This window comes from Hibiscus syriacus, unplaced genomic scaffold, assembly GCF_006381635.1.
Source record: "Hibiscus syriacus cultivar Baekdansim isolate YM2019G1 unplaced genomic scaffold, ASM638163v2 tig00110328_pilon, whole genome shotgun sequence".
NCBI lineage: Eukaryota > Viridiplantae > Streptophyta > Magnoliopsida > Malvales > Malvaceae > Hibiscus > Hibiscus syriacus.
Window position 1 is genome coordinate 3,904,830 of NW_024062685.1, and position 27,337 is coordinate 3,932,166.

The following is a 27,337-nucleotide window of genomic DNA, read 5'->3' on the forward strand; positions in this document are numbered from 1 at the left end:
CTTATGTACGGTGTCTACGTTTGCTATTTTATGTTGGGTCGGTCCCCACTCAATTTTCATTCTTTTAAAACACTGTTAAACCTTTTTATTATTTTTTAAAATGCTTTGAATTATGCTCCATTTAGAATTTATCTAATTCAAGTTCAATTTAAGTTGAAAAATATTATGATGAATTGAAGTTGATAATTAACCTCTTAATTCTTGAAAGTAGGAGGATGAAACTCGAAATTAGACCAGAAAAGTAGGAGCATGATATGTATGAGATTTTGAAAAGGAGCTATCTGAGAATCATTTTTCTTTCCCTAGCAAATGGAATAAAAGTCATTCCTCCACCTCCTGGTGCTGATACTGCATGTTTTGGGGGTAAAAGTTTATCAGTAACGTACGTACCACATCACTTAACATTAATTTATATGCAAAATTAGTTATAATGTTCACTTCATTAAACATTGATCCATATCTCATGTTTTTGTCACTCGAGATGCTATGCTTATTTCTATGTTACCCAAATTCAGATTTAGACGTAAGTCTCGGTTTGTGTGTGTTTATTTTTAAAGTTATTTTATGTGTTGAAAAATTTTGGATGACCGTATCTTTATATCCACATATAAATTGAATTGAAGTAGATTGTAACATCTTTATCTGACTTGAAAGTTCGATTGAATAAGTGATGTCATAATTCGAAACGAAATGCAGAATCCATCTTTTATTAACTAGGATTTATATTTTAGTGAAAATGTGTCAATTTGATCATAAGACAATTATTGGAAATATTTGAGTAATATTTACAAATAATTATCAAATTAAGAAAAAAATAATATTTGGTTCAAAGTAGTGGATTGGGTTTAAAAACCCGGACATGGGTTCAATACTCTTAGGGCGTGTTTGGTTCGGGGAATGTGGGATTACCGGGGGAATGAAATCTACATTCTCCCGTTTGGTTGGCCGGTAATCTCGTTCCCGGTAATGTTTTATTACCAATAGTGGATTTCTTGGGGTATATTATCGGGAATGTCATTACCCCTTCCCTTGGGTATTGTTGGATTACCGTCGTTTTTTATTAAAATGCCCTTAAATTTTTTTTTTCAAAAATATCATTCTTCAGTCATAAAAATTCTACGAAGGTTAAATTACAAATTTATCCTTAAACTATTTTAAATTTACAAAAAAGTCTATAATTAAAATTTTATATGAAGTTCAAGGGTTAAAATAAAATTTTGCCCTTTCATTAAACCTTTTTATATTTTCAATTTTGTAAAAAAAGTATATGAATTTTATGAATTTAAATTTTTTAAAGAAAATATATAAATATCTTATAGTAATATTATAGTATAATTCAACTTGTTAAAAAACAAATATATAATAAGGACAATTTGGTCAAATATACATTCCAATAATCTTTTATTCCTTTAACCAAACACGATAATCTTACATTCTTGTAAACCAACCAAATACAAAATACAATATTCCCAGTAATCCTATTTCATAGTAATCTTTTATTCCTACTGGTAATCTTACATTCCGTGAACCAAACGCACACTTAAGTTTCTATTGAAATTTAGCTTCGAAAACTATTCTATTGACTTTGAAACCAATATCTGAAAATACCCTAAATACACTTTTTAAAACATTTGAAACTTATCCAAATAATGCCTAAATCATAATAGACAAACCTTTATCTTATTTAAACATGAAAAACAATTAAAATCAGGCTTAAACATATTTTTTTTTATTTAAGCTAAGTTGTTTATAAAGTAGTTTCTGTTCTAAATACTTTTAATTGTTCAACAATGAACACTCAATCACCTTGCTATAGTCGCTTGTGTTCAAACCTATGACCTCTAGGAACAACAATGATTCTTTTAACCACCAAGATAAGTTGATTCGCGCAAGCTGAAACATAAATTTTAAATTGTGATAATTAACTTTATTTAAAATTTCTTTGGAAGCATTTTCAAATTAGCTTCATTCAGAACACTTCTTTTGCATATCAAAATGTATATGCAAAATCTCATACCAAATAACTTTTCAAAATAAAAGGTGATATATTTAGCACTAAATCAAAACATGGCATACATCTAATTTCAATGCTAAAAAATTATAAAATTTTACTTTACAAACTATTTTTACATATAACAAAAAGACCTAAACAAAACATAATCTATGTAAATGCCACTACTTGAAGAGTAAAAAAATATACATGTTTAGTGACTATTTTTATAAAGAGAATCAAAAGTTTAATAATAATTTTATAATTTTTAAAAATTTGAAAATCAAAAAGATTATTTCAACATAGTTTAGTGACTATTTGTGCATTTTAGCCAATCTTAAATGGCGTAGAAGTATCGGCATAGTGGCGTTGAAGTCAACTGATCTGTTACATTTATAAAAAAATATAAAGGACAGGTAAAACAAGATTCCGCTCCTCTCTCCACAGCACCAGTAGCGGCGGCGGCGGAAAGGGAACCGCCTCTTTCCTACTCAAAAGCAGTCTAATTCCTCCTGAGAAGACCAGCTTCATTTCTCTCCCTCCCGCGAAAACCTTTTTTTGTCGAAAGATTTCAAATCGTCGGTAACATATCCAGGTACGCTAGCTTCATGTTTCCCTTTTGATTGTCCCGCATTCATTTCATTTCATTATCGATTTCGTATTTTCAGTTTCGATTTTATTGTTTCCGGGGATGATGCTTAGGCCTTTTTAATATATGCTCTCTGTGCTGCTATCTAAATATATATAATGCGATTCGATTAGCTTTTCTCGTCTCCCCCCCCCCCCCAATTTAATTTTGTCCGGTTAGCAATTAGCCTTACATGTAATATTTCTTTTTGCATTAAGGAGAAAATGGTGATGCTTAATTGGTGTTATATATAAATTATGAATGCTATTGAGTAATGGTTGTTAGAGGAGGGTTATAAACAATATATATCTTTCAAAAAATTTAGAGTTTCACTTTAGCTTTTTAATGGGTAATAATGAGAAATTATCTTTTTGCATATGGGTGCATTATGTACTCTACATTGATTATAGATCTTGCTGTTACTTGAACCTGTATACAGTTCAGTTTTTAGATATCAAGAATCTTACCATTGGAAAGAATAGCATGAGTTCAATTCTTTTACTAGTCAATATTCCTTTTAATACTTTTAAATGTTTATTGGTGTCTGATTTTTCAGCATTGAATACAATTCTTTATTGCCTTTTAAATGAGAAATTTTTGGTATGCTGGCCTTTGTTTGTTTGGACTAGGGTGTGAGAGCCAGATACATGTATGTTTAATTATTTTTATAAAGTTTTTCCATGTATTTGGAGGGTCATATCCCTGTACTCATGAATTATGTCTGAATATGTATCAAAGATATTAGATGCCGGAGATAGGCGCTTCAAAAGAAATGAAGAGTTAAAGCATTGTGGATGTTAAGTGTCTTCTAAGAATATGCACCCATTCCTGATTCTGCCGATAAGCTCTCCTTCCCTTGTGACATATCTACTTGGAGAAAATAACCTCAGTGACCAAAAATCCCATATAATATACGATTTTAACCAACTTTTTCCGGATTTGCCAAAATGACCAACAAAATCGCAATGCGATCGCTAATTCGCAACGCGATCTCCATTATCGCAAATTCGCGTTGCATTTTCGCAATGCGATAGTTGAAAATCGCGTTGCGATGGTCTACAGTATCGTTGCGATTTTCCCAATTCGCAATGCGAATAAGTAAATCGCAACGCGAATTGGGAAATTCGCAATGCGAATAAGTAAATCGCAACGCGAATTGGGAAAATCGCAATGCGATACTGACTATCGCAATGCGATAATAAAAAATCGCAACGAGATACTTACTTTCGCAACGCGATACTGACTTTCGCAACGCGATTTACTTAGCGCCATTCGTATTAACGCGTATTTTTTTTTTTCAAATTCCAAACACGTATTTTTTCTTAATAAATCGGAAAATGAACCGTCCACAGTAATCGCACGCAACTCATAACCTCAAACCCAAAAACACAACACTCAGTCCCATCTCCATCTCTCACTCTCTACGGCGAAATCCGTCCCCATCTCCGAAGATTTCCGTCCCCATCGCCGGCGAAATCCCTCACAACCATTCACAGTCAAAAATCCCTCACAATCATTCAGAAATGGAAAATCAACCTCCGAGGGTTAGTTTTTTTTATTTTTATTTTGAAATTTTTGCATTATTTTAGGTTTTTCATATTGAGATTGATGATAAGTTTACTGGTAATTTCAATAATAGATTAACCATTTCACTTAGATTTCTTATTAAATTCATTCGATTGCTGCCAATACTGCTAAACTGTTTAGCCTGTGAAGTTAGTATTTGTTTTTGTTTTGTCTTTTGGTTGAAGTAATGCAGAAGAATAATAGTTTCGAGAATGAGAATCGCAACGCGGAAATGACTATCGCAACGAGATAATCGCAACGCGAAATAAAAATCGCAACGCGAAACCAAAATCGCATTGCGATTTTCATTTCGCATTGCGATTTTCATTTCGCATTGCGATTTTCATTTCGCGTTGCGATTTTCATTTCGCGTTGCGATTTTAATTTCGCGGTTGCGATTTTCATTTCGCGTTGCGATTGTCTGGTCGCGATAGTCATTTCGCGTTGTGATTCTCTCGTTGCGATAGTCATTTCCGCGTTGCGATTCTCATTATCTCGTTGCGATTTTCATTTCAACCAAAAGACAGAAACAGTGTTGCAAATTTTAGTTTCAAGAATAAACTATATTTATGTTTATTGTTTTGTTTTTGGTATATCTTGACAGTGTAATTTTTGGTATATCTAACTTGGTATGTTTATTGTTTTTTTGTAGAAATTTTTTTCGGCTTCATTGACATTAAGGAATAAAGTTAGCCTAGCCACTACAATTGCTTCGAAGCTTGCACCTGCACAAAGAAAATTGTTTGAAGAAACCTGCTTCGGGCCATGGCTGAGAGTACAGCATCCGGGTGGAGATGCTAGTTTGACCCATTTGTGGCTTCAGACCATGACTAACGATCTATCTGACAGTATACAACGTGGTGAGGAAGAGATATGGTTTCATTTTCCACCGGCGTATACTTGTTTTGGGCGGAAGGAGTTCTGCTTAATCACTGGTCTACGATTCGGACATGATGATGTAGGCCGGTACACTCGTCATATCACACGCCCATCATGGTTATCCAGGGTTTTTCCTGATGAGTCAATAGAGAAGCCGAACTTACACGTCGACGACATGAAGAAATTGTTTAATAAGAAAGATGGTTTTACTCGGATGAATGACGTCGATGTTGTCCGAGTATGCCTTCTACTACTTTTGTATGCCGGCTTTCTAGGCAGAGAGGCCAGACAACCTATTCCTCAGGAGCTAATATTATTGGTAGAGGGCCTAAATGCATGGAATCTGTTTCCGTGGGGTTCGTATATATGGAAAGCTACCTGGACTAAGTTGTCGTCTGCCTTTGATGACCGCAAAAGTTTGCGGGGCGATGGGTCGAAATACACTTTGTCAGGCTTTGTTTGGGCCTTTAAGGTAAGAATTTCTATATAATGTTTTCAAAATTATAATTAATTATTTAACAATTACTAATGTTTGTTATTATATTGTTTGTAGATTTGGATATTCGAGGCTTTCCCCAGCATGCGGACATATGCATTAAAATCTTCAGATGATATTCCTAGGGCTATTTCCTGGAAGAGGAAACGTATGTTGGATTGGGAAGACTTAATATCATATGCGACAATAAATAATGTAAGTTAACACAAATACTATCATATATAAACAAGTTATTAATAGTAGACGTTTAACTTTGTTTTAGTTTTTATATTATTAGAAGGCCAACACTCCATTAATGAGACTGACACCCACGGAGGCTGAGCTTGCCACTGATTGGTGGCAAGCTAGTCAGCGTTTTTTTGATGACACGAATGATGAGCAGCCTCCACTTCCTCCACTTCGAGAGCCATCACCTCACCCAGAGCCATCACCTGATCGACCCGACTATACACCTCTACAACGAGAGCCATCACCTATCCCGTCACATCACGAGTCTCTTCTCCACCATCACCTCATGATAGGCGACCGACAAAGATGCCACGACTTCTATCTCCTGTTCTCCACCTCCACGGGATGAGTCAAGGGAGTTACGTGATGAGGTCAATGCCTTGCGTGATGAGATCGGTACTCTACGCGATAACGATGGTGCATGGCGTGTGAGGTGTCTACTTTACGTGGTGAGGTTGCCGCTCTACGTGAGATGGTAGTATCGTTGCAGAATGAGGTTCATACTCTACGCAACGAGGTAAGTTTAAGATTTTCCATATTTAACTTGATGATAAATTTACTCGTAATTTCACTTAAATTAACCATTTCACTTAGATTGCTTGGTAAATTTATTCGGTTGCTGCCAAAACTGCTAAACTTTTTACTTTAACACTGTGAAGTTAGTATTGTCTTTGTTTTTTTTTGGTTGAAAGTTTGAAATATATTATCTTTGTTTTCACTGTTTAAATATCATGTCTGTTTATTTACTGATATTTGTATTTTTATTTAGCGGACCGATAAGGTGGATGCTTTACGTCAGGTTTTTCTTGCACGACAGAGTTCACGCATCAGACGGCGTGCACGTGCTATTAAGTCTCCGTATACCCCAATAGTGCGAAGACACTGCAAGAAGAAGCTCGACTCGCCTATCATCCCTCAAGAGTCCACTCCTATCGTTGAAGAGGCCCCTATCATTCCTCGAGAGTCCCCTCCCACCGTTCAAGAGGCCACTGTCATCGTTGAAGAGGTCCCTCCCACCATTCAAGAGCCCGATTCACATGGCGTCATATGTAGGATTCTTGAGAAACCCTTGACGTGCCGGACATGATGGATTCAAGTTGGCTCTCGTATGAGTTACCGGCCAGTACCATACCGGTATCTGAAGAGGAGAGGAAACAACTACCGGACACAATTCTGGATAACACCCTTTGGGCTAAGACCACAGTTGATTTTTATCCACACGAGCGAAGCCAGGGGTGTTTCACTGACATATGCAAGCTCAATGATGATATCTATTTGTTGCTTGATCGGTCTTGGTGGGGCGTATTATTAGGGGTCGAAGACAATGGCTATTTCGATGGAGGGGTAAGTCTTATATTTTTCTTATATTTTCATTTGATTAATTTGTTTAAAATTAATGTAATTCACTAATATATGTATTTTTTTGTAAAACAGCATATCGATGCGTGGGTGTCACGTCTACTAATAATTAGGAAACTTAAGGAAAATAAAAGAAATACACGGTATACAATAATGCCGACGGCTTTTAACGCAGTTCACTTGAAGAATCAACGAGATGAATCATTTGCGTTGGGCAATGGACAAGCTAAACTTTATCCTGCATGGTGGGAGGTCGATAAGGTTAGTGTTTATTTTAGATTGAGTTTAAAGTATTCATAAATAAGTGCGCAAATGAATGAATTATTACTTATGATTGCAGGTGTTTATCCCTGTTTTGGAACGTAACCATTGGCTTCTCGTCGAGCTTCAGATCCCATCCCTTAAGGCAATAGTATATGACAGCATGATAAATTACATATCATTGGCTGATTTAAGAGATATTATTAAGGGATGGAGCTCTTATTTGGCTAAATACTTGGATGCGATAAATTATTGGACTCGTTCTGGAAACAAGAAACCAAAGAAGCTCAATATTACAGTTAGCAGAGACGAGACCGCACCACAACAAACGAAAGGACCCAGAGGGGATTGTGGTCCTCTCGTATGCTTGGCGTTGGACCGTTTGATCACAGGAAGTATAAAGTATCTACCTCCCACCGATATAGATAGAGCTGCAGTAGGCTTGTGGTTTCGACATTATATGGCTAGATCGATATACGAGACGCTGCCTACCTGCATCCGCGTTATAAAAATATCCATAAACAATTGGTATGTTTATAGGCTTGTGGTTTGAAAATGTTTGGTTAAGTACCTAGAATTCAATAATTTGCTGTTTGTAGGTTTTAGATGTGTAGAAAGTGTTGTTTGAGCAAATGTTTGGTTTATGCAGGTTAATCTCAGAAGTGAGCTGCGTGAAAATGATGTATGGCTGCAAAAGTTGATTCAATAGTAGAAGTGTTATTTTCTCTAATAATTATTGCTTATTTTTTGATTGTTTAATTGATTTGTAAATGTGATTTGTAAAAGTTGATTTGTTTAATTGATGTTAACATAATTCTTATTTGTGCTTGTTTAATTGATTGAAATGTAATGGTTGATTTTGTTGATTTCAATATGCATTATGTTGAAGGCAAAAAGTACTATCGCAATGCGAAATGAAAATCGCAACGAGAGAATCGCAACGCGAAAATGAAAATCGCAACGCGAAATTAAATTCGCGTTGCGATTTTCATTTCGCATTGCGATTCCCTCGTTGCGATTTTCATTTCGCATTGCGATTCTCTCGTTGCGATTTTCATTTCGCATTGCGATTTTGTCATTTCCGCGTTGCGATGGACATTAAGATGATTGCCTATTAAGTGATAATAACTGGAACAGATCATAGCAATTTTCAAACTCAAGTTACTAATACATGCCTAACTGAAAATGTTAACAGTTCACACAAAATCTACATAATACAACGTTTGCATTTAAAAATCACCTAAGTTAACAGACCCAAAAGGTGAAGCCAGTTGTGATTGGGATTTTAAAGATGATTGCGATTTTGATTGCCTTTTTCTTGACACCATATGAGATTTGGATTTTGATGATGATCCATATTTTGGTAGAGGAAAAGATGATTGTGATGGCACTGGTGATCCACATGTCAACCTTGTATGACCACTTTCCTTGCACCGACTACATGTCGATCTCTCTTCTCTTCACCTTAGACGGTATACGATCGTGACTTTTTGGTCGGCCAGGTAGCCTTCTGTCCATGGTTGGTGGCAAAACTGTTTGTAAGTCATCTGGTATGTCCCACTCAGAAGGATGTGAAATAGGGTAGACAATCTCGGCATAAGTATGTCGATATACTTCTGTAGTGTAGCAATCCATAGCGTATGTGCTTGAATCATCTTGGTTTAGATGAAGAGCAACTTTTAACATGGTCACATGGATAACCAGATGTTTGCCATTTCATACAACTACACGTCCTTGCATTTAGATCGACAAGCCCATTTAAGTTATTATCCAGTACTTCAAACAAAGTGTTTGAACATGGTTCAACTCTCCATGACGTTGACTTCACAACACGTTTCGTTATCTTTTTTCAGTCCATGGTGTAACACGATGTTCCAATGTTCCTGTAAATTTAAATAAATAATACTTAGTAAAATATATCCCAATGTTCCTGTAAATTCAAAGAAATAATACCTGCATGGTTTCTTTTCTTGTAGTACCACTGTTGAATAGAGGCACGAAAAAACTCCATTAACATAGTAATGGGTAATTTCGGGAATGACGACTCAGAGCGTTAATTGATTCTGCACTATTAGACGTCATGAAATATCTTGCTCCAAGTTGATGTACTCTTGACCATCTTTCAAACCCGACATCTTCTAGTGTTTGAGCACACTGAGGCAAAACACGTCTTAAACAGTTTATATGCTTTATTGAAATCCACTTCCCGATAAGCCTTTACAGCCTTCCAGTATGTCCATTTGTGCTTTTTATACCAGCAGACCTTGATTTTAGATTTCTATACAAATGAACACCACAAAGTCCATGAAAAGCATCTGGGAAACACCTTCTAACAGCGTTGTCAATTGAGTTTGCCCTATCGGATATGATTGTCAGATTGCTAATAGGACCTATGCAATCCCTAAGATGCCCCATAAACCATGTCCATGAATCAGAGGTTTCAGATTTGCCAACCCCGTAAGCTATTGGCAATATCCCATGTTTAGCATCCATGGCTACTGCTAATAAGTTTACTCCAAGGTATCGACCTTTCAAATGTGCTCAACTATAATAACTGGGCGCATGCAAGTAATAAACGAACGAATCTACAAAATAATATACACAAGAAATATAATCATTTAAATTTTAAATATGTAACTAACAGAAATGAGTCAACAGAATTATATTTTACTAACCGCAGCACCAATGGCGATAAACAGCAACTCAAAGCGTCCATCTCTATCTGTTTTGATATGAGTTACCGACCCAGGATTTTCAGCTTTAAATTATGACAATAAGCCGGGCAGTTGGCAAATGATGCTTCTGGCGACCCCCTCAACAATTCCAAGGCATACATTGGCTCTCCAAGCTTGAGAATATGATATACTAATCTTGAAACCGAGCATTCATGTCAGTCATAATTCATGTCCCCGATATACCCTACCATTCAAAAACATTAACTCAGCCAGAAAACCACCCACACTTTTTTGTTTGCCTGTCTATGGTGAGGAAAAACTTGGGTTCTTGAACATGTATGTTATCAATAAAGGTCCTAACTTGAAAAATTGCGCAATCTTTTATCCTCTTTGCAATCATACGCCACGTACAGTTTTTGTCAATCGTACACCTTGTTTCGAAACGATCTTTGCTTGATTTGCTAACTTTTAGTTGATAGCCATCTTCCACACATTTCGTACAAAGCTATCTTCAAGTCTTCCTTTGTATCAAAACAATCATCTTTCTTGATACGAATAACTTTTGTGTAATAATCAATGCTTTCTTTGCCAACTCTTCTTCCGGTAACTGAAGTAATTCTGGCATATTCCAGTTATACTCCCGTGGCATTTTCTTTTCTTCGGGACTTTTTCTTCTTCTTTTTCTTCTTCAGGATTATATGAATTACAGAATGGATGTTCAACATGTTCATTCACAGTCGTAACTTCCTCCTCATTATCATCAACAACATCTTCCTCGACAACGGGTGTTTCATCATCAAAATTCGGGTATTGACCAATATCAAAATCATTACACGCAGGGTCTGTTTCTTCTTCTGAAACATCATCAAAATTCGTGTATTGACCAATATCAAAGTCCGGGTATTGACCAAGATCAAATTTGAATACTGATAGTACTCACAATTTTTTCTCTTGGCTTATCATCGTCTAATTGGTCAATACGAAAACCGGAATTTGGTGCTGAAAGTTGATTTGGATTTGGATTAGAGAAAGGCTGTGGGTTTTGAGACCCACTTAGTTGATTACTACCCCGCTACTGACCCAACAACTACTCTTAGGTTCAACAACATACATGTAACATCATCACTTGAAACATTAATGTAAGCAATGAATCGTTCAACATCTTCATTGTCGGTTAACAAATAAACTTTACCATTTCTCTGATAAGATAACCTAAATCCACTTAGGGGCTCTAAATTCAATTTTTTTGAAACACGTAACATTAGGGTTTCATAAGTTAACTTCTTTAATGACAGTTTTAGTTGAAGATTCATGGGTAAAGGCATATATTGTAAAACACCATGAACATCCTCCCATGACCCTCCAAAACACAAATCTATCCAAACATGATCAACATTATGATTTCATGGTTGTAACTAAACAAACGAGATGTGAAACTAAGACCTGTGCCGGATGGGGAAGGATGTCGTTGGATATTGGAACGGATGTCGCCGGAGAGAGTGATAGATGGAGATGGAATGAGTTGCGATTTAGGGATTTAGGTTATGAGTTGTTGCTGCTGCGTATATATACATACACAAAAAATTTGGCTTGCGAAACTAAAACCTGTTGCGAACTTGAAACTCGCATTGCGATTCTATTATCTCGTTGCGAAAGTCAGAATCGCGTTGCGAAAGGCAATCATTTGACCATCGCAATGCGAACTGCAAATCGCAACGATAGAATCGCAATTCGAAATGAAAAGGCAACGAGGATTAACATGCATAAACTTTTAACAATTATTATTGAATTCTAGGTACTTAACCAAACTTTTCAAACAAAAGGAGTATATATGTTAACAAAACTTGCATTATGTGTATTTTATGTGTGCACTTTAACATTTTCAGTTAGGCATGTATTAGTAACTTGAGTTTGAACATTGCTATGATGTTCAGTTGTTCATCACTTATTAGACATTCATTTGACTATCGCAATGCGAAAATGGTTATCGCAACGAGAAAATCGCAATGCGAAATTCATTCGCATTGCGATTTTCTCGTTGCGATAGCCATTTCGCGTTGCGATAGTCTGTTTTGCCTTCAACATAAAGCAGATTGAAAATCAACAAATCAACTATTACATTTCAACACAAATTATGTACACATCAATTAAACAAATCAACATTTACAAATCATCTTTTACAAATCAATTAAACAATCAAAAATAATAATAATTCTTATTTCTTCATCAATTATGAATCAAGAATCAACAACTTTGTGACCCCGTAATCCATTTCACGCAGCTCACTTAAGGTTAACCTGCAGAACCAAACATTTGCTCAAACAAGACTTCCTACACATCTAAAACCTACAAACAGCAAAATTATTGAATTCTAGGTACTTAACCAAACATTTTCAAACCAAAGGAGTATATATGTTAACAAACTTGCATTTGACTTACCAATAACAATTGACACTTTCATAACGCGGATGCAGGTAGGCAGCGTCTCGAATATATTGCTCTAGCCATATAATGCCGAAACCACAAGCCTACTGCAGCTCTATCTCTATCGGTGGGAGGTAAAAACTCTGTGCTTCCGTCGTCAAACCGCCAAGCAAAGGCATACGAGAGGACCACAATCCCCTCTGGCTCCCGGCGATTGTTGTGGCGCGGTCTCGTCTGACAACTGTGACATTGAACTTCTTTGGCTTCTTGTGTCCAGAATGACTCCAATACTTAATCCCATCCAAGAATTTAGCCAAATGAGAGCTCCATCCCTTGAAAATATCTCTCAAATCAGACAGTGATATGTAATTGATCATGCTGTCATACACTATTATTCAGGGATGGGAGCTGAAGTTGGACGAGAAGCCAGTGACGACGTTCCAAAACAGGGATAAACACTTGCGATCATAAGTAATAATTCATTTATTTGCGCACTTATTATTTATTAACACCTTTAAAAAAATTTAAAAAATAAACACTAACCGTATCGACCTCCCACCATGCAGGATAAAGTTTAGCTTGTCCATTGCCCAACAAAAATGATTCATCTCGTTGATTCTTCAAGTGAACTGCATGAAAAGCCGTCGGCATTATTGTATATAGCGAATTTTTTTTATTTTTCCTAAGCTTCCTTATTATTATACGTAACACCCATGCATCGATATGCTGTTTTACAAAAAATACATATATTAGTGAATTACATTAATTTTTAAACAAATTAATCAAAATCATATATAGACAAATATAGTCTTACCTCCCCATCCAAATAGCCACTGTCTTCAACCCCTAATAGCACACCCCACCAAGACCGATCAAGCAACAAAAACATTCAATCGTTGAGTTTGTTGATGTCAGTGTAACCCTTGGCTCCGCTCATGTAGATAAAATCAACTGCGGTCTTAGCCCAAAGGGTATTATCCACATTGTTTCTGGTAGTTGTCTCCTCTCCACTTCAGATACCGGAAGGGTACTAGCCGGTAACTCATACGAGAGCCAACTCATCCATTGTCCGGAACGGTGGGGGTTTCTCAATACTTCGATATATTACCCCATGTGAATCGGTCTGGAATGGGGGAGGGACCTCTTCAACGATGACAGTGGCCTCTTGAACGGTGGGGGGAATCTTGAGGGAGAATAGGGGCCTCTTGAACGATTGGAGGGGACTCTTGAGGGATGACCGGTGAGTCGGGCTTCTTCTTGCGGAGTCTTCGCACCATTGGGTGAACGGAGACGTAATAGCACGTCCACGCCGTCTGATGCGAACTCCGTCGTGCAAGGAAAACCCGACGTAAAGCATCCACCTTATCGGGCCGCTAAAAAAATTAATACATAAATCAGTAAATAACAGACATGATATTAAACAAAGACAATATGTTTCAAACTAGCATTGTATTCACCTAAATCATTATTCTATCATAGTTCACAAAATGCTCAGATAACATTCCAGAAGTAAGCACTTATATAAACATTTAAAATGACAACATATATAAACATTCCAGAAGAAGAATAGTTACTTTCGCAACACGAAACTTAAATCGCAACGCGAAATGACTATCGCAACGCGGAATGGCTATCGCAATGCGAAATGAAAATCGCAACGACAAATCGCAACGCGAAATGAAATCGCAACGACAAAATCGCAACGACAAAATCGCAACGACAAAATCGCAACGCGAAACACAAATCGCATTGCGATTTCATTTCGCGTTGCGATTTCATTTCGCGTTGCGATTTTGTCGTTGCGATTTTCATTTCGCATTGCGATAGCCATTTCCGCGTTGCGATAGTCATTTTCGTGTTGCGAAAGTAACTATTCTTCTTCTGCAAATTGAAACTTGAATGGATTGCATTACTTCAACCAAAGATAAAAACAAAACCAAAAACAATACTAACAAAAACAGATTGGCAGCAACCGAATGAATTACGAGTATGAAAATCTTAAACTTACCTCGTTGCGTAGAGTATGAACCTCATTCTGCAACGATGCTACCATCTCACGTAGAGCGGATACCACCGCGTAATGTAGACACCTCAACACGCCATGCACCATCGTCTTTGCGTAAAGTACCGACCTCCTCACGCAAGGCATTGACCTCATCACGTAACTCCCCTAACTCATCCCGTGAGGTGGAGGTGGAGAACAGGGATATAAACGTCGTGACATCTTGCCGGGTCGCTATCTTGCGGTGATGGTGGAGAGAGAGCTCGATGATGTGAAAGAATAGGTGATGGCTGTCGTTGTGGAGGTGTATAGCCGGGTCGATCAGATGATGGCTCTAGGTGAGGTGATAGCTCTGGGCGAGGTGATGGCTCCCGAAGTGGAGGCTGCTCATCAACCGTTCCATCAAAAAACGCTTACTAGCTTGCCACCAATCAGTGGCAAGCTCAGCTTCCGTGGGTGTCAGCCTCTGTAGAGGAGTGTTGGCCTCCTAACAATATAAAAGCTTAAACAAAGTTAAGTGTACTAGTAATAACTTGTTTATAAACATATGGTAGTATTTATGTTAACTTACATTATTTATTGTCGTATACCGTAGTACAATTTCCATTGCAAGGTTCGTTTCCTCTTCCAGGAAATAGCCCTGGGAATATTATTTGAAGTTTTATTGCATATGTCTTCATGGCGGAAAGGCCTCAAATATCCAAATCTACAAAAATATATAACAAACATTAGTAATTGTTAAATAATTACTTATAATTTGGAAAAATTATATAAAAATTCTTACCTTAAAGGCCCAAATAAAGCCTATCAAAGTGTATTGGAACCATCGCCATGCAAACTTTTCGATCATCCAAGGCAGACGATAACTTTCCATGTAGCTTTCCATAAATACGAGCCCCACGGAAACAGGTTCCACGCATTTAGGTCTTCTACCAATTTGATTAGATCATTTGGAATAGGTTGTCTGGCCTCTCTGCCTAAAAAGCCGGCATGCAAAAGAATTAGAAGGCATACTGGGCAACGTCGACGTCATCCATCCGAGTAAAACCATCTTTATTATTCAAAAATCTGTCAGGTCTTTTACGTAGACTCGGCCTCTCCAGCTCAGGAAAAACCCGGGATAGCCAGATGGGCGGTAATGTGTCTAGTGTACCGACCTACATCATCGTGTCCGAAGCGTAGACCGGTGATTAAGCAAAACTCCTCCCGCCCAAAACACGTATACGCCGGTGGAAAATCAAACCATATCTCTTCATCACGACGTTGTATAGTCTCTGGTAGATCTCTAGTCATGGTTTGAAGAAAACAGGTGTGTCAACATCGCATCTCCACCGGGATGTGTACTTTCAGCCATGGCCGAAGCATGTATCCTCATACATTTTTCTTTGTGCAGTGAAAGCTTCGACGCAATTGTTTTGGCCAGGCTGACTTTATTTCTCAAGGTCAATTGAGCCGATAAAAGTTCTACAAAAACAATATACTAAATTAGATATACCAAAAACTACACTGTGAAGATATACCAAAAACAATAAATAAACATAAATAGTAGTAGTTTATTCTTCAAACTTAAATATGCAACACTGTGAATTTCGTATTTGTCTTTTTTTTGGTTGAAGTAATGCAATTCATTCAAGTTTCAATTTGCAGAAGAAGAATAGTTTCTGAAAATGAAAATCGCAACACGAAAATGACTATCGCAACGAGAGAATCGCAACGCGAAACTAAATCGCGTTGCGATTTGCATTTCGCGTTGCGCGATTCTTGGTTGATTAATAAGCAATCTAAGTGAAATGGTTAATCTATATTGAAATTACCAGTAACCTATCATCAATTTCAATATGAAAACCTAATAATAATGCAAAAATTTCAAAAAGAAAATAATAAAAAAACTAACCCTCGTTGGTTGATTTGATTTTCCATTTCTGATTGTGAGGGTGGCTCTGAGAGATTTAGATAGATGGATTTCGCCGGAGATGGGGACGGATTTCGTCGGAGATGGGTGAGAGAGTGAGAGATGGAGATGGGATGAGTTGTGATTTTAGGTTTTAGGTTATGAGTTGCGATCGGGATATACTGTGGACAGTTCAGTGTTCCAATATATTTATATTCATGTTTGGAATTTAAAAATAAAATACTTGGCCAGGATCTAATGGCGCTTTGAAAATCGCATTGCGATTATGTATTATCGCGTTGCGAAGTCAGTATCGCGTTGCGAAAGTAGTATCTCGTTGCGAATTTTTTATTATCGCATTGCGATAGTCAGTATCGCATTGCGATTTTCTCAATTCGCGTTGCGATTTACTTATTCGCATTGCGAATTTCCCAATTCGCGTTGCGATTTACTTATTCGCATTGCGAATTGGGAAAATCGCAACGATACTGTAGACCATCGCAACGCGATTTTCAACTATCGCATTGCAAAAATGCAACGCGAATTTGCGATAATGGAGATCGCGTTGCGAATTAGCGATCGCATTGCGATTTTGTTGGTCATTTTGGCAAATCCAGAAAAAGTTGGTTAAAATCGTATATTATATGGGATTTTTGGTCACTGAGGTTATTTTCTCTATCTACTTGTCTTAGGGTTTATCCTTTTTGTACCCAAAACAAAACATAATTAATTTTTATTTAACGCTTTTGAAGCCTATGCATTAAATAGATGCACTGCATTTGGATTAAGCCAGTAATTTCCCATTTGTAATGCATGAAAATTTTAATAGGCTCGCCCATCAGAAATATCAAACGCTGAATTCTTTTTGTCGTTATTGAAAGTGCTAGGCATATGTTAATATTGCTTGTGTTTTATAAAAACTTATATTATTACAACTAAGATATCTCTTTGTCTCTCTCCCCTGCTTTAGGTTTAGATTGCGAATGGCTAAAGTTAACAAAGTCCAAAAGTCTGTTTCTCTTCATAAAAGAGTGAATCCTTATCTATTGCCCTCTTATCCTAAGAAGGCCGGCAAAAATTACCAGTAAACCTATCATCAATTTCAATATGAAAAACCTAATAATAATGCAAAAATTTCAAAAAGAAAATAATTAAAAAAACAACCCTCGTTGGTTGATTTGGTTGATTTTCCATTTCTGATTGTGAGGGTGGCTTGAGAGATTTGATAGATGGATTTCGCCGGAGATGGGGACGGATTTCGTCGGAGATGGGTGAGAGAGTGAGAGATGGAGATGGGACTGAGTTGTGATTTTAGGTTTTAGGTTATGAGTTGCGATTACGGGATATACTGTGGACAGTTCAGTGTTCCAATATTTATATTCATGTTTGGAATTTAAAAATAAAATACTTGCGTTGCGAAAGTCAGTATCGCGTTGCGAAAGTAAGTATCTCGTTGCGATTTTTTATTATCGCATTGCGATAGTCAGTATCGCATTGCGATTTTCTCAATTCGCGTTGCGATTTACTTATTCGCATTGCGAATTTCCCAATTCGCGTTGCGATTTACTTATTCGCATTGCGAATTGGAAAATCGCAACGATACTGTAGACCATCGCAACGCGATTTTCAACTATCGCATTGCAAAATGCAACGCGAATTGCGATAATGGAGATCGCGTTGCGAATTAGCGATCGCATTGCGATTTTGTTGGTCTTTTGGCAAATCCAGAAAAAGTTGGTTAAAATCGTATATTATATGGGATTTTTGGTCACTGAGGTTATTTTCTATCTACTTGTCTTAGGGTTTATCCTTTTTGTACCCAAAACAAAACATAATTAATTTTTATTTAACGCTTTTGAAGCCTATGCATTAAATAGATGCACTGCATTTGGATTAAGCCAGTAATTTCCCATTTGTAATGCATGAAAATTAATGGCTCGCCCATCAGAAATATCAAACGCTGAATTCTTTTTGTCGTTATTGAAAGTGCTAGGCATATGTTAATATTGCTTGTGTTTTATAAAAACTTATATTATTACAACTAAGATATCTCTTTGTCTCTCTCCCCTGCTTTAGGTTTAGATTGCGAATGGCTAAAGTTAACAAAGTCCAAAAGTCTGTTTCTCTTCATAAAAGAGTGAATCCTTATCTATTGCCCTCTTATCCTAAGAAGGCCGGCAAAGGTTCTCTAAAGGAAAAATGTTTGAAAGCTTTGGGGAAGAAAGATTGGGAAGCTGCAAAATGTTCAGTTTGTTTGGAGTTCCCGCACAATGCTGTTCTCCTCCTTTGCTCGTCTTACGATAAGGGTTGCCGCCCTTACATGTGTGCGACTAGCAAGCGCTTTTCCAACTGTCTCAGGCAATACAAGAAAGCCTACACTAAAGTTGCTTCAATTGACTCGATGGATAATTCAAGTATTATTTCAGTTGAGGGGAAGCCCATTGAAAAGATGGAAGTTTCAGAGCTTCTCTGCCCACTCTGTCGGGGACAAGTTAAGGGCTGGACAGTGGTAGAACCTGTAAGGAAATATCTCAACCGGAAAAAAAGGGCATGTATGCAGGACAAGTGCTCTTTTGTTGGAACTTACAAAGAGCTTAAGAAACATGTCAGAGAAATGCACCCGCTAGCGCGACCTCGAGAAGTGGATTCTGTACTTAAAGAAAAATGGAAAAAGCTGGAAAACGAGAGAGAGTGGAATGATGTGATCAGTACAATTATGTCGTCAACACCGGGAGCAATGGTGTTAGGGGATTATGTGATTGATCCGGGGGATCATGGTATCTACAGAGATGAATATGATTCAGATGACTCTTTTGATGACCCTTTTGATGATTTTATTCATCTAGATTCATCTGTTGCCTTACGCGGTAGGTTCATGGACTGTGACCTATTTAACGATGATGGCTTTGGGATGCGACATGCTTTCCGTGTTGTTTCCCCAGTAACCCGCACTTGGCCTACTCGCTTGTTGGGAACAGTGGGAATAAGGTGACCCCTTAGGGTCCGAGGACGTAATAGAAGACGATAATTTATGCGCCTGCCAATCACATGGTGGATTGGTGGAATTTATACCTTCGTATCAGGTAAAATGAACAGATTTAGGAGAGTCCGACATCGGTAATCATACGTTCAGTTGTGTAGGCAAACCAAAGGTATTTTAGCTTTCAGTTCCCTCTGTCATATGTAGCTGGTATCATTTCTTCATTATGCAGAGTTGTCATTTGACAGCATCAGACATTAGAACATTCTTTTGAATTCTTTGCTTTAAACACTGGCTGGCAATATTTGCTCATGCTGCACTTGGTGTCCCCTATATTCTCCATGTTATGGAAAGAGTGGATAATCATTTGATACACTTCAGGTTTGACGTTCAGCTCGATTTTGATGGAATTCCTCTTTTAAACATTGAACTTGATTCCGGATAATGATCAAAGCACTCAAAGTCGTTCGATTAGGCTTGTTCACTCGATAAAAAAAATAAGTCAGTTTTATGTGCAATTTCAAGTCTGACCATTTGTGCTTGAGCCTAAATTTCAGTTTGAATTGAAATGACAATGCTGACTAATAATAAAAACAATAAAATGGGCTCTTTTCGACCCAGGTTTATGAAATAAAATAGGTTAGGTGACTGTAATTTACAGTTGCAAGCAACGATGGTATGCTTGGTATCAGTAATTTGCCCCCAAAAATCAATAAATTCCATTTACGACAGCCCCTAAATGTTCATACATATTGTAATCCGCTTCATAATTGCTTTCAAGATTTACAAGCCATCCAAAGAAAAAAAGAAGAAAAAAACAGTACCAGTCCCTTTCACTTCCCTGTTTTCCCACTTTGCTTACTGTTTGTCCCTTGATGGATACCGATGTCATTCAACCCAACCCGTGTAGTTTGATAATGTATCACAGGAAGTATATATATTAAGAAAAGAGTTGATTTTGATACGAGTAGATGGAAATATAATTGCCGAAATGAAATGTCAAAAATAAACAGGGGGAAGACATGGTCCCTGTCTAGACAACCCTAATGTCTGCTAATGATTAAGCCCTTTTCCCTCGACAAAGACCGACACACCATTTATGGATTTGAAGCATTATGAGGCTCTTTAGTGTTTCACCAATCTCATTCATTTATGATTTTTCAATCAAAACTTCGTATAAAGTTAATTGTGTAGAAAGGTGTTGGCATAACAAAAATAGCCAATAGGATATAGACAAATGTCAGCATATGAATCAATAATAATCTCACCCCAAAAAAGAGGAGAAAATTCCATAAACTATTCCCCATCTCTCTCTATAATCAATTATAAGCTGTACACTTTCTCATTCCTATCCGCTGCATGTCTTCACAGTTCACATTCCTTGGTCACCCAAGAAAACTAAATATATCACCAGAATCCAAATTTATCTACCTCCTTGCAATGTACAATGGCCCTTCCCCTTCATCCTCTTGATCATGGTGGCGGGCCGACCATCCATATTTACCCATCAGCACTTCCAGAAAACACTTTGCCGATCGTCAAACTTCAGCCAGCAGTGAATGGCTTGTTTCAGTGTCTTCCACATCAGGGGCATTGTAATTTCCCAGTAACAGCACTTCTTCAATGGTGCAGTCGAGATCAAAAGTGTCATTTCCTCTGATATAAAGACAGCCCAGATATTTTAAATCCTTTTTGCCTTCTCATGATGCTCCTCTCTACCTGTCTTCGATGAAAATTCTTCCAATAAAATCTTGAAACCTTTTTGAGTAGTGTTTTGGACCAACAACTGATATCGAAGTAGGACCTGGTTGTAGGGATTTGTATGCATGCTTTAATTCTTGTTGATATCGTAATCTTGTAAGATATCGATAATGCCGAAGTATAAGACTACTTCATAAACATCACCACTATGCGAAAAGTGACCAGCTCCACCCTGCGTACTTCTCGCCATTCGCTTCTCTCTTTCCGACATGTTTTTTTTTTTGATAATTTTAATTTTATTACCCAACGTGCATAATTCTACTACATAAAAAACCTCATCAATGGGATAATGAACAACCTACTTGCAACAAAATTTAATGGTCTACACCCCAACTATTACAAAGGTAAGTATTGAGACTATCTAATCTATTTATATTCCTTCCTCTTAATTGAATACATACAATCTCCTTAATTGAACTCAATCTCCTTAATTGAACTCAATATTTCGTTCTCGCTTCTTTTGCTTCCTCGGTATAATCTTCTATTTCTTTCCTCCCATAGGAAATAGATTAAAGGACACCAAGCAAGTTTCAAAATAGTAGTGAGGAGGGACTTACCTTTCCAAGCACCACTGACCCAGTCTATCATGCTCACCCAAGGTAAAGTAGGGGTGCTTAAGCCGGAGAGATTAAGAATAGCCTTCCATAAGGAAACTACCATATAGCATTCACTAAACAGGTGGTCCCTAGTCTCCGTAGCTTCATTGCAGATTATGCATGAACCATCGGTAACGATTCCCATTCTTCGGAGCCTCTCCCTAGTTGGGAGTATATCCAGAAGTGCCATCCATGTTATCATGCTATGCTTGAGGACGTGTAGAGGAAACCATATCAATTTGTGCCATGAGACTTTATCTCCTTTTACCCGTAGTTCTTTCCATAAATCTTTTGTCTTCGTAGCTCCTGTAGATAAAACAGGGATTGCAGCTGCCCTTAGTTTAAGTAAGCATCTGATACACCAGCTAGAATTTGCTATATCATCCACTAACAGAAAGTCTGCACCTTTAAAAACGTAGCTTTTGATCCAAGCTACCCACAATGATCCCTCTCCCGCAAGGATGTTCCTGATGAGTTGAATCATACATGCTTTGTTCCAAGTTTTAATATCTTTTAATTCGAGTCCTCCTTTAGATTTCGCTAGGCAGATTTTATGCCAACTGACTCCTGTGGCAGCTTTATCAGTACATTTCCAGAAAAATCTAGTGCAAAGTTGTTCAATCTTGTTAACGATAGCCTGAGGCAGAATTAACTGCCTGCACCAGAAGTTTGCAATACTGAAGAGAACAACTCTGATAAGTTCTAATCTGCCGACGTAGCTCAAGTGCTTTCCCGACCAGTGATGTAGCTTTGATTTGATCTTTTCAATAAGAACTACACAGTCCTTTTCAGTGAGTTTCCTTGTGGCTAAAGGAACCCCTAAGTATCTCACTGGAAAACAGCCATGTTTGAATCCCGTGGATTGTAAAATATGCTCAAGATTTCTGAAAGTGACTCCAGCAGTATAAAGTTCACATTTAGCAGTATTAAGTTTGAGACCAGACATTTCGTAGAATTGGTCAAGGACACTAATGACTCCAGAAACAGATTCAATATTTCCTTTACAAAAGAAATGTTAGTGAGGCCAATCTTCTTACATTTTGGATGGTATCCGAGCAAGCCTTTACTAGCAGCCATGTTTAGGATTCTAGATAGCACATTCATTGCAAGAACGAATAAGATAGGAGAAAGAGGGTCACCTTGTCTTATTCCCCTTGCACCCTTGAAAAAGCCAATCAAGCTTCCATTGAAAGAGATGAAGTATCTTGCTTCTTTAAAGTAGGTTTCAATCCAACCAATGAAAGTATTAGGAAGTTGTAAAGCCTTAAGCATAGGAGAAATGAAACCCCAGTGTAGAGTGTCAAAAGACTTCTGTAAGTCAACTTTTAAGGCACATCTAGGAGATATAACTTTCCTTCCATAACCTCTCACCAGTTCTTGAGCAATGAGGGTGTTGTCAACAATATTTCTTCCTTCTACAAAAGCCGATTGGTTGAGAGATATTATCCCTAGAAGTAAGGTAGGCAACCTTTTGACTAAGATCTTTGTAATTGTCTTGTAAATAATAGAGCAACAGGAAATTGGCCGAAAATCTCTAACCTTATTGGGATTAGGAACTTTTGGAATCAAAGCAATGGTTGTAGCATTGAATGATGGAAGGATTAAAGTCTCTTGAAAGAAGTATTTAATAGCATTTAAAACGTCTTTTCCAACCACTGACCATGATTTTTTGAAAAAGTATGGCGTGAATCCATCAGGACCAAGTGCTTTGTCATTTCCTTAGTTGAAAATTGCTTCTTGAATATCTTCATTGGTTACTTCCTTTACAAGGTTAGAAGAAACATCTAAAGGCAAATTAAATTGCATCAGATCCTTCAAAAGATTAGGCGTACAATTTTTAACCCCGGAGTCCGCTGTACCTAAAAGGCTGGAGTAAAATTCAATCACTTCGGAAGCTATTTCATCAAAATATTCAAGCCTTTTACCTTGGTCATTAACAAGAATTCGTATGGTGTCTCTTTTGTTTTTACCTGAAATAATATAATGGAAGTATTTTGTGCATTTGTCGCCTTCTTTTAACCATTTCACTTTGGCCTTTTGTTTTAAGTACATGCCCTCTGCTTCTTCAAGAGATAAAAGCTCATTATGTAACATCAACTCTTTTTCGATAGTGTCCTCTCCTCGTAGAGTAGATAGTTGAAGTTGTTCAAGTTCGCTTTTCTTTTGACGTACTCGAGCAGAAATATCACTGTAACATTCTTAGTTTATGGTTTTGAGGCATGGTTTTAGACGTTTAAGCTTGAGGAAAAGAACCTTCATCGGATTTCCTTGAATAGATGGTTGTCATGACTGTCGAACTTATTTAAGAAATTAGGATGAAGAGTCCAGAAGTTGAAAAATTTGAATGGTTTAGGTCGATTAGCTTGAGCCTCCCTGTTGATCTAAACCAGAGCCATACAGTGATCAAATGCGTCAGGTGCAAGAAATTCCACAAATGAGTTATGGAAAGTATTTACCCATGTGGGATTGATAAGCACCATATCAAGCTTCTTTGCAAGAAAATATTGTTGTTGCTCCATGTGAAGAAAGGATGGTCTTGAAGATGAAGATCATGAGTGACATCTTGGAAGTCCTTCATGTCTGGAGTTAATATTGGACCCGTAAGCTAGTAATCTGAACTTTCCTTCGAATACAAGATAACGTTGTAGTCTCCTCATAATATCCAAGGTAATAATCCGAAATATGTTTCCAAGTCGCGTAGATGTTGCCAGAGTTGTCTTCTAGTTACACCATCATTACTGGCATAGATAGATGTAATAATGAGGATAACACCCTTAAAAGTGCATCTGATAATAATTGACTGAGTTGTAGCTTGACAAAAGGAGATGTTTAAACTTTGTTTCCAAAGGATCCAGATCCTCCCATTTGAAGCAAATTCATAATTTGAACAGGTATACCATTCCGTAAATTTGGAATTGAATATTTCCGATGAATTCTCCAATTTGACACGGGTCTCGAGTAAATAGAGGATGTCAACTTTATTTTGAATAAGCCTTTACAGGAATTTTCCTTGTTTTAGAGGATTGTTTAATCATCTAATATTCCATAAGCTAATAATCATAGAGAAGGGCTCATTGCACCCCCATAACCACAACATGTTGGACTTTTTGCGTTGTCTGGGTGAATTTTCTCTTTGGATTTGAGGTCAATAACCAAACCTGTTACACCTAGAGATGCCGACCAAATTTTCCCATCTTGATTTTCTATTATTGGAGGATTTTCGTCTATTATATTAAGGACATCAAATCTGCTTTTGACTTAGCTGATCTTCCTCTGCCCCGTTTTTTAATTGAATAGTTGGCAGCAATTAATTCTACGGTTGGTACAGCTGGTTCGGTAATGGATAGCTCTTTTTTAATAATTGAATCGGTGAGTGCGGTTGATCCTGAGGTATTTGATGTTGGTATTGTTGAATGGAAACTTTTCTTGGTTGGGCAATTTCTTGGAGCTGCCCCGAATTTTTATTCAATGCAAAGAATTGTCGATAATCTTTGGAAAAAGACACTGCAAGGAGCTCATGTCAAGGTCAGTCTAGTTGGAAGCAACCTCTACATTTTTTTCTTTCAATTCCGACTCGGCTAGAGATTGGGTTCTAGAAAACGGTCCCTGACACATTCTAAACAAACCTTTGATCCTCAGAAAATGGGAACCAAACCTAAAAAGGCTCGATTTTGATTTATCGAGAATCCCAATCTGGGTCTATTTTTATAATATACCTCTAGAAATTTTCTCAAGAGCAGGATTAAGTTATATTGCCAGTGTTATAGGAATCCCATTATCCATGGATTCAATTACTGCCTCCAAATCAAGACTCGAATTTGCAAAAATTTGCGTTGAAATTGGGGTGAATAAGGAAATCCCCAAGGTTGTGGATGTTATCCTTATAAATGGGAAAACAACATCAATTACTGTTGAAATTCCATGGTTACCACCCTGCTATAGAAAATGCAAAATCTTCGGACGTAACGAGAAAGGATGCTATGAACAATCTCTTACTACCTCAAGTTTGGAGAAAAAAATGAGAACATAATACTACCTTACAAGCCGAAACTGCTAGTGGGATAGAATTACTGCATGAACCGGGGTTAGACGATGCCAAAGTCGAGGACGTGAAGCAAAAGGAAATTGAAAAACAACTTGATCGAATGGAAACAATTTCCGATCCTAAAAGCACTGTTGCAAATATTATTCATTTAGATGTTTCTTCATCAAAGCAATGCGCCAAATTAGCTGACCAAACGACCGCACTCACCGATCCAATAATTGAAAAAGTCATACCCACTACCGAACCAGCTGTTTCATCAATGTAAGGAGCCAAAGTAGCTGACCAATCAACCTCACTCACCGATTCAATTATTGAAAAAGAGCTACCCACTACCGAACCAGCTGTACCAACCGTGGAATTAATTGTTGCCAACCATTTAATTCAAAAACAAAGCAGAGGAAGGTCAGCTAAGTCAAAACAGCTTTCACTGGATCCAAAAACAGATTTGATGTCCTTAATATAATAGACGAAAATCCTCTAATAATAGAAAATCAAGATGGGAAAATTCGGTTGGCATCTCTAAGTGTAGCAGGTTTGGTTAATGACCTCAAATCCAAAAAGAAAATTCACCTAGACAACGCAAAAAGTCCAACATGTTATGGTTATGGGGTGCAATGGGCCTCCTCTATGATTATTAGCTTCTGGAATATTAGATGATTAAACAATCCTCTAAAACAAGGAAAAGTCCTACAAAAGCCTATTCAAAATAAAGTTGACATCTTCTGTTTACTCGAGACCCGTGTCAAATTGGAGAATTCAACGGAAATACTCAATTCCAAATTTACGGAATGGTATACCTGTTCAAATTATGAATTTGTTTCAAATGGGAGGATCTAGATCCTTTGGAAAAAAGGTTTAGACATCTCCCTTTGTCAAGCTGCAGATCAGTCAATTACTATCAGATGCACTTTTAAGAGTGTTCCCCTCATTATTACAGCTATCTATGTCAGTAATGATGGTGTAACTAGAAGACAACTCTGGCAACATCTACGCGACTTGAAAACATATTTTGGATCATTACCTTGGATATTAGAAGGAGACTACAACGTTATCTTGCATTCGAAGGAAAGTTCAGATTACGAGCTTAAGGGTCCAATATTAACTCCAGACATTAAGGACTTCCAAGATGTCACTCATGATCTTCATCTTCAAGATCATCCTTTCTTCGGTCCTTTTCACAAAAACAAAATTAAATACCAAATCTGAATAAGCATTTTTTCATCCTCTAATCAAATATCTAGAGATTTTTCACAACAAAATTACACCTCACACAAAAAAATATCAGTAATGGAAAGTTGGAATTTCATTCTAACATGCTCAGTCAAATTCGCGTATTACTCGAACTTAGGTGTGAAAGTCGGAAAAAGGTATATAGTTGACACAAGTATGTTCAAATTTTTGGTATATAGTTGACACAAGTATGTACAAATTTTTTCTTACTCCCCCACCCCTAATATCTCTATACCCATGTCCTGATATAGTTGACACAAGTATGTACAATCGGAGTAACATAGCAAATTCGATTCACAAAACAAGACTGTAGGACATACAATTTT

At 37.3% G+C, this 27,337-nt stretch overlaps 1 protein-coding gene across 1 annotated transcript; it reads left to right on the top strand.

Annotated features, from left to right (window-relative positions):
* The first annotated feature begins 18,482 nt into the window (after nt 1-18,482).
* Nucleotides 18,483-19,707, top strand: LOC120118500. Its single transcript, XM_039138529.1, has one exon. The coding sequence runs from the start codon at nt 18,489-18,491 to the stop codon at nt 19,389-19,391; it is 903 nt and encodes a 300-aa protein (XP_038994460.1). The 5' UTR covers nt 18,483-18,488; the 3' UTR covers nt 19,392-19,707.
* The last annotated feature ends 7,630 nt before the right edge of the window (nt 19,708-27,337 follow it).